Source organism: Hakea prostrata, chromosome 3, assembly GCF_041222555.1.
Source record: "Hakea prostrata isolate BN-2017 chromosome 3, UWA_Hpros_2, whole genome shotgun sequence".
Classification (NCBI taxonomy): Eukaryota; Viridiplantae; Streptophyta; class Magnoliopsida; order Proteales; family Proteaceae; genus Hakea; species Hakea prostrata.
This window is the reverse complement of record NC_142602.1, coordinates 32,990,707-32,999,381: the sequence shown is the minus strand read 5'-3', so window position 1 is coordinate 32,999,381 and position 8,675 is coordinate 32,990,707. Positions and strand designations below refer to the sequence as shown.

At 38.4% G+C, this 8,675-nt stretch overlaps 1 protein-coding gene across 1 annotated transcript; it reads left to right on the top strand.

Annotated features, from left to right (window-relative positions):
• Nucleotides 1–3,470: 3,470 nt before the first annotated feature.
• LOC149022127 (stearoyl-[acyl-carrier-protein] 9-desaturase, chloroplastic) lies at nucleotides 3,471–8,426 on the top strand. Its single transcript, XM_089150296.1, has 3 exons — nucleotides 3,471–3,727; nucleotides 6,482–6,986; nucleotides 7,536–8,426. The coding sequence occupies exons 1-3, from the start codon at nucleotides 3,603–3,605 to the stop codon at nucleotides 8,094–8,096; spliced, it is 1,191 nt and encodes a 396-aa protein (XP_089006422.1). The 5' UTR covers nucleotides 3,471–3,602; the 3' UTR covers nucleotides 8,097–8,426.
• Nucleotides 8,427–8,675: the final 249 nt, after the last annotated feature.

Sequence of the window (8,675 nt, the reverse complement as noted above, 5' to 3'; positions counted from 1 at the left end):
TTTGAAGATGATATGATTACTAGAAAGATACTTCACTCCCTTCATAGCTTCCCTAAAGTATGTCATATCCGTTTGGAAACTCTCACTAAATCTTTTGGTTGGGAAGAAATTCATAAAGTGGTTAAAAGCTTGGGCCCGTGGAAAGCTCCGGGACCTGATGGTTTTCACGCCGCTTTTTATCAGCAGTCATGGGAGACAGTTGGAAACTCTGTCGTGAATATGGTTAAAGAAGCATTCAAAGGGAGACTGAATCATAAATTAAATGAAACACTCATTGCTTTAATTCTTAAGGTGGAAAGACCCTAGAAAGTGACACAGTTTCGGCCCATCTCCCTCTGTAATGTGAGCTTCAAAATCGTTACTAAGGCTATCACAAATCGGTTGAAAGAATTCATGCTAGATTGGATTTCTCCTAATCAAGTCAGTTTCGTCCTAGGAAGGCATATACAAGAGAACATCATCACTGCTCAAGAAATATTCCATCTTATGAGAAGCAAATCTAGAAGAACTTCCAACATGGCTATTAAGATTGATTTAGAAAAAGCTTATGATCGTCTACGATGAGATTTTATTAAGGAGACCCTTATTATGGTGGGAATCCCAAATAAATTAGTAGAATTAATCATGGATTGTATTACCTCTTCCAGTTTAAGTATTCTATGGAACGGTGAAGCTACGACTCCATTCAAACCATCGAGAGGAATCCGTCAGGGTGATCCTTTATCACCTTACATCTTCGTCTTGTGCATTGAAAGATTAGCTCACTGTATTCAAGATGCGGTCTCTGATAATAGGTGGAAACCAATTAAAGTGGGAAGATTTGTCCCAAATGTATCTCACCTAATGTTTGCAGATGATGTTATACTTTTCTTGGAAGCCTCGATGCAACAAATTGAAATTATTAATAGCTGTCTGGACGATTTTTGCGAAGCTTCTGGCAGCAAAATAAGCATCCCAAAAACAAGAATTTTCTTCTCAAAAAATACTAATAGAGAGCGAGTGAAAGAAATTACCCAGGCAAGTGGATTTACTCAAACAGAAGATATTGGTCGGTACCTTGGAGTTCAAATTTGGAATGGAAGGATTAAGAAGGAGAATTATAAGCAAATATTGGAGAGAGTTAAGCAACGACTAACTGGCTGGAAGGTAAGTTCTCTTTCCATGGTTGGAAGAGTTACTCTTGCAAAATCAGTAGTTATGTCAAGTCCCATCTATTCGATGCAATCAGGCACCCTCCCTAAAGGAATATTACATGAAGTGGAGAAGGTAGCTCGCGGCTTTGTGTGGGGAGACACTCAGAGTCAAAAACGCGCTCATCTCATTCGTTGGGAGACGTTATGTAAATCGAAGGAGATGGGCGGTTTAGGTTTCATAAATTTGGTGACAATAAATGAAGCATTTTTGATGAAATTAGTATGGGATTTAATCATTTTATGAATCAAGAAAACATGTGGATGGCAATTTTGAAAGCTAAATACGGAGGTGATCAATGGAAAGAAAGGTTTGCTACCTGCCCTACTGACTCCCCCATTTGGAAAGCGATGAGTAGGATGGCTCAAATGGTTCAAAAAAATTGCAAATTATGGTAGGTAATGGGAAAATAATTTCTTTCTGGAAGGATAATTAGATCGCAGCAGGGAAACGCCTTCTAGATGAAGCCACAGGTCAAATTTCAAAAGATATGATGAAAGAAAAAATCTACAATTATGTTGATGACAATTATGAATGGTGATGGGATCGCTTTTAGCATCTCCTCCCATTGGAAATATGCACAAGAATTTTAGAACATCCAACACCAAAGGAGGAGGAAGGGTGTGACATTTTGCTCTGGAACCCATCTCCAGATGAATGCTTTTCCATTAAAATGGCATACCAGATGCTTGAGGCGGAGAGGAGTCTATATGGAATCCAATATTCAATGAAAACTATTGGAAGAAACTATGGGAACTCAAGATGCCAAATATAATTTGTAATTTCTTGTGGATTCTCAGTCACAATCGATTGCTGTCAAATGTTAGATTAAGAAAAATGAAGCTTCAATCTCATGCATCATGCAGATTCTGTTTATGCGAATCAGAGAGTATACACTTCACATTTTTAGAGATTGTTCATTTGCTCTTGGCATTTGGAATAGATTACTGCCAAAGTCAATGCAAACATGGTTTCTTAGGAGTAATCAAAAGGACTGGCTAACGCTCAATATATGCGGAAAAAGTCAAGGTTGGTACCTAGATTGGGTGATCAAGTTCAGTTGTGTGGTGGATAAAATTTGGTGCTGGAGAAATGGAAAAAGCCATGAAGAAATCTTCGCGAGACCAAGAAATGGTGCAGAGCTTTGTTTAGACCTCTTCAACCAAGTTAAATCGATGTGGGGAACGAATAGAAATAAAACCCAAATGCCCTAGAAGTGCTAGTGGATGGATTAATCCTGAGGAAGGATGGTTCAAAATAAATGTGGATGCATCACTATGCAAAGGAGAATACAATAAGATAGGAGGTGTAATTTGCAACACAGAAGGGAGCTTCCTTGGAGGATTCGTGAAGAGAAAAATGAAGATGAATATTTTAGAAGCTGAATTGCAGGTGATCTATGAAGAAATTAACGTTGCACGCGAAAAGAATTTCATGCCTTTATATGTGGAATTAGACTCTCTCAAAGCTATTGATCTGTTAAAGCCTAATGCAAGAATACAAAGGAAAGTAGCAAGAGTGGTGCATGCAATAAAGGAAGAAGTGGGAAGCTATGAAGGAATTAGATTCCAACGTGCGTACCGGGAGTCCAACTACGTTGCTGACTGGATCACGAAGAGACCGACTTCATTAGAGGAACCTTCGCGATTCTTTCTGGATCCACCCCAATAATTGAAGGAAATTCTACTGGTAGATAAGATTTGTATGCTTGAGTAGTTTTCTTTTTCAGGGTTGCTAAACCCCGTTTATTTGTTACCAAAAAAAACAAAAAGACTCACGCCTAAAATTTTAATCCCTTTAAACCAGGGATAAATTTCTGCCCTTTTGTTTATTTATAGAAATTCCTTCTTATATTAAATTTCTATCTAACAATTGTCCCTTAAAATATAGTAAAATATGCATAAATTCTAGAGTCTCTAGACAAAACTCAGTCTTCTATTTTAAGGTACTTACACAAAAATGAGGTTCTATTCATTTTTAGTAGACAGATGACATACAGCCATTCTCTCCATGTAGGTGGAGAGAATTTACACCCTCTAGTTGGAGAATCTAATTTAGACTCTTTAGTTGGAGACTCCGTCGTTAAAAAAAAATTTATTTCCGTCCACGTAATCACGTTTACGGCTTTACCCACCCACCCTACCGAGTCCGCCGACTCTGCCCTAATTAAGAGGAGAGAAGTAATGAGGGCAGTTTCGTAATTTCGGTGAAAACAAGCGGCCCCTTTCCAATGGGCTTTGCTGCTTATCTGCTGGCTCCTACCTTGTCTCTTGTTTCTTTTAAATCAGCTGCTTTGTGTTGTGTGTTTTGTGTTCTTTCGTGTGTGGGGTTTTAACTAGGTTCTTTGTTTTGGTGTTCGTCTTTCTCGGTTCTTCTTTTCTGTGGAGGAAAACCAAAGGGAATTAGCAGAAATGGCTCTCAAGTTCAATTCTCTCCCCTTCCAATCTCAAAAATGTCCATCTTTTCGGCTCCCAACGGCTGCTAATCTCAGATCTCCTAAGGTTTTCATGGCATCCACCCTTGGTTCCACCTCCAAGTGAGTTTATCGCCGTCTCTCGCGGTTCTCTGATTTTATTTTCTTCTGCTTCATTCATTGGGTGGATCTCATTGGGTTATTCATTTTACGATCTATACCGTTGTTTCTCTTCTTAATTTAGGTTTATTTTATAATGTTTTCATTTTCCGGTTTCTGTTCTGTTCATATTTTTCAATTTTGAATTCGTTAAAAACGAAGTCCGATTTAATGAGGGGTTTCCTTATTTATTTGTGAGTGCTAGATTTGATTTCTTAAATTGTTTCATGTTTGAATAATCTATTTTGGGTGTTGTGATTCATGTTTCTTCCTGTTATTTTGACGATTGGTCGTGTTCTCGTTCTTGTATTCAAAATTTCTTAACCTTTTTTCTCATTGCGTGGGTGTAATGGGTTCATGCGTGTAATGGATTGGTTACAGGGTGGGGGCAGCGGGAGCATAGAATCTGTGTTCTTCTATGATGATTATCATCGTGTTTGTATATTTCTGTTCAGGAGTCTATTTTATGTGCCTAATTTGTTCAGAATTAGGTTTGATTTGAGAAGGTTTTTTCTTAAGAATTTTGTTGGGTTGGTGGAATTAAACCTTTTCCATTTGTTCCGCTGCCCTCCTTTTCATTTGAACAGTATCTTTCTCTGTCTCTCTCCCTTGCTGGGGAAATGCATGAAAGTTTTCGTTACTGATTCTCGTTCCTAATCGAATAATAAAGTTTCAGCTTATTAAGGGTAAATTAAGCATTGGGTTAGATGTTTTGACGGTTTTTGTAGTCATGGGTGGGGACTGATTAGTAGCTTTTTTCTGTTGTGTGTTTGATGTAATGTTTAATTTTTTTTTTTTTTTTTTTTTTTGGGTTCGTGCAATGTGAAAATTAATATGCCTTCTCTTACGATTTGTCAATCGTTGGCTGGGATTTAAGCGGATACTGCCTATTTCTCAATTCAACAACTTGTTTCTTAAGCTCTGTTTGCTCTTACTCTTTTAATTTTTTATTTTTTTGGGTTTACTTCTTGTGTTCATGGTTAGCTGTAAAATTTTATTGAAATCCTTCTAAACGGGTGGATGAGATTTGATATTTTGAAATAAATTGTATTTGAATCGATGAATCTTGTAATTGTTGGTCTCAAACTAGGTGACTGGAACTTTGACTTTTCTACTGTTTTGCTTGTAGTTTTGGTAATGTCTGTCTGGAAAAAGTGGCTTTTGTTTTTTCCTCTACTCTTTTTCTTTTATTTGTTTTGGTCACAAATCAGTAAGCTACTTTGGTGTTATGATCTGTTTTGTTGTTTATTAAATAGGAATATTTGTTTAAATTAAGGTCTTTATCTCGTGACTTTTCTTTTGTTGGTGATTTGCACTTACAGTAAAACTCTCTCCTTCTTTTGGTTTGATTTGGGACCTTAATCTTGCATTGGGTGTTGATCGTATCCCCTTAGCTGTTACATGACATTTGGAGCCATTGGGCGTTATTTCTCTTTCTTCCTTTTTGGGAAAACTTTCTATTTTTTATCCTTTGAAAAGAATTTTGATGGAGGGGATGGGAGGAGGAGAGCCCACCAAAAAAGTGCTGAAGAAGGGTATTGTTTCAACAAACTTGGGCTGTTCCTTATGCATTGCAGACTTGCACAGGGGAGTTTCTTTATAAAAAATTTTCTCCCCTTTTATGATAGAGCATTAGAGCTCTTGCTTCTATGCAATTTGAACGCCGCCAGTAATCAACACCCAAATAATTGTAACTGCAGAGGAGGATATTCACTGATATAGCTCAGTTCTGAAACCTGAAGCTACATCGTAGTTTGGTAGAAAACTGCCATGCCTTTTGGGCACTTACTCAACATAATTTCTCTTAAAATAAAATTGTTCTCTTTTCCCCTTCTTTTGTTGTTGTTGTTGTACCACTGAACAAGTAATGTTGTCACCAACACCCTTTCCAATAGCCAAGGTAATACATCCATTATCTTTAACATAGATAATGACCAAAAATAGACCCCCATTAAGCCACCCTATCATCCTGATATTCATTTGATTTTGAAAATCCTTTTCTCATCTGACTGTGTATGGTAATTGGCACATTCTTTACTCTTTAGATGGTGCAGGATGAAATAATTGCTGGAATTCTAAAGGTAAGATGGGTTACAGAGGTCATCTTCCATGGAATGGCCTCAGTAGCATGCAATAATTTGCTGGATAGATGGTTTTTAAGTGGTTTAAGATTCATCAAATCTTCTTGTTCAACAGCTCTTCTGTTGAAATGGTGTAGAGACTGATAAAATTTCTCATGAGACTTAAATTCAAACAAATCTAGGTGGTTATTGTGAGTTTTAGACTGTTGACTTGATCGCATTAAACAGTGTGCCTTTTGGCTCTTGGTGAGTCTTATTTTTTTGATGATTGGATCACTGAGGGCATGTGCAAGTAATAGATATACTGTGGTTTTTTGCTAGATTTTAAGTCCGTAGTATGGAGAATGTATTTGGTAGAAATATTTGATTGATTTGAGAATGTATTTGGTAGAAATATTTGATTGATTTGAGAGGGAACACCTGATTATGAGAATAACCATGATGGTCTGTGTCTGTGAAATCAATATTTTCTCTAATGACCTTAGTTCCATGTTTAAGTTTCTAAGCCTCATTCTTCATGTTTAGTGTATCATGGTTGAAAATATTCTCGTCAGTTATTGTATGTGTGTTTTAGTATGGGACGTAATATAGCAGTTCTGGGATTTAACCTTCTGACCCCAAGTACTTCTATGTCTAGGGATGTAGAGAATCTCAAGAGGCCCTTCAGCCCTCCCAGGGAGGTGCATGTACAAGTAACCCACTCAATGCCACCACAAAAGATTGAAATTTTCAAATCTTTGGAGGATTGGGCAGAGAATAACATCTTGATACACCTGAAGCCCGTTGAGAAGTGCTGGCAACCACAGGATTTCCTGCCTGATCCTGCATCTGAGGGATTCGATGAACAGGTGAACGAGCTAAGAAAACGGGCAAAGGAGATCCCCGATGACTACTTTATTGTCTTGGTTGGAGATATGGTAACAGAGGAAGCCCTGCCAACTTACCAAACAATGCTTAATACTCTGGATGGAGTTCGGGATGAAACGGGGGCAAGCCTTACCTCCTGGGCTGTGTGGACCAGGGCATGGACTGCTGAAGAAAACAGGCATGGGGATCTTCTCAACAAGTACCTCTACCTGTGTGGACGAGTAGATATGAGGCAAATCGAGAAGACAATTCAGTACCTAATTGGATCTGGAATGGTAAGGTCTTTGCCCCCATGCTTTACTTTCCTTGGGCTAAATATTCAACTCTTAAATTGTATCCAGATATGCATGAATTTTCTGCATGGGAATGAAATTCAAAAAATTTCCAACAGTTGTTATCTGAGACTTGCTTTCCTTAGGCTAAATATTCGACTCTTTAATTGAATCCAGATATGCATGAATTTTCTGCATGGGAATGAAATTTAAAAAATTTCCTACAGTTGTTAGAGATCTGAGACTTGCTTCCAGCTGACAAATTGATATTTGTGTCCTCGAGGGATGCATTAGTTATTTTATAAATATGTCACAAGGGGCAACTTGTGGGTAATTTCTTGAATTCAGGTTGCCGACCCCAAAACTAGTGTGTGTTTGTGGATTCGCTCTACTTTATCCAATCCACTCAGTTATTGAGTTGAACCCAAGTCCCTAAACACATACAATGCTCACTGTTTCCTAGTTATCAATTTGTTTACAATTATCAATGTATGTTCAAAGACTTTCATATCCTTGAGGAATCTGATCCTCCTTTTAACCTGTCTTTTATAGGATCCCAGGACAGAGAACAGCCCCTATCTTGGTTTCATCTACACTTCATTCCAGGAGAGGGCTACCTTCGTCTCCCACGGTAACACAGCTAGGCTGGCCAAGGAACATGGAGACCTGAAGCTGGCACAGATTTGTGGCACTATTGCCGCGGATGAGAAGCGTCATGAGACTGCTTATACCAAAATTGTGGAGAAGCTTTTTGAGATAGATCCAGATGGTACCGTATTGGCATTTGCAGACATGATGAGGAAGAAGATCTCAATGCCAGCCCACCTAATGTACGATGGACGGGATGATAACCTGTTTGAGCACTTCTCTGCTGTTGCACAGCGGCTTGGGGTCTATACAGCCAAGGACTATGCTGATATCTTGGAATTTTTAGTTGGTAGATGGAATGTGGAGAAGCTAACAGGTCTGTCTGGTGAGGGGCAAAAAGCTCAGGATTTCGTCTGTGGATTGGCACCAAGAATCAGGAGGCTGGAGGAAAGAGCTCAAGGGAGAGCCAAGGAAGCACCTAAAATTCCTTTCAGCTGGATTTTTGATAGACAAGTTTCACTCTGAGTGCAGAATGGGAGGTCAATCGCACTCTTGCCAAATGCCAACCTCTCTTCCCATTTCATCATTTGGAATAAAACTCTTGTAATTGCAGTTTTCAAGTACAACTCCATTTCATTTTTGTTTTCAGCTGCAGAAGGGAAGGGTAGTGTCATGAACAGAGGTTGTAGATAACGCTGTTTCTTTCTCTGGTTGGGGGGTATCATAGTCTGGCAGATTTTAGTAGATATTAAGTTGATGTGTTCTTCTATCTAGAAAGCTTAGGTCTTCTTATTCAAAAATGTCTTGTCTATGTATGAGCTTGTCTTTCATCAATCACGTTTGAGTGTAAGCTAAGGGTCTCTTTTAATGTTCTTCTGTTTTTTTTTGTGTGTTATTTCTCCTTTGGCATTCTTGTGTAAAATCTCTTACATTAACCCCCTTTGCTTCTTCAATCCATCAACAAACATGCACATTCATACATGATGCAGACCATGAAAGCGATACAAGTTACATTCCATATTCCATCAGGTTTGTTGTAGAGATTAGGGGGCATTTGGTTCCGCAATTCCTTGGAATCAAATTCCAGGTAATCATGAGTCCACC

Bases quoted from the DNA above. Each gene is read 5' to 3' on its own strand.
- LOC149022127 (XM_089150296.1), top strand. From the start codon at position 3,603: ATGGCTCTCAAGTTCAATTCTCTCCCCTTCCAATCTCAAAAATGTCCA. The intron at 3,728-6,481 runs GTGAGTTTATCG...TTCTATGTCTAG, and splicing joins ACCCTTGGTTCCACCTCCAA to GGATGTAGAGAATCTCAAGA. The intron at 6,987-7,535 runs GTAAGGTCTTTG...TGTCTTTTATAG, and splicing joins ACCTAATTGGATCTGGAATG to GATCCCAGGACAGAGAACAG.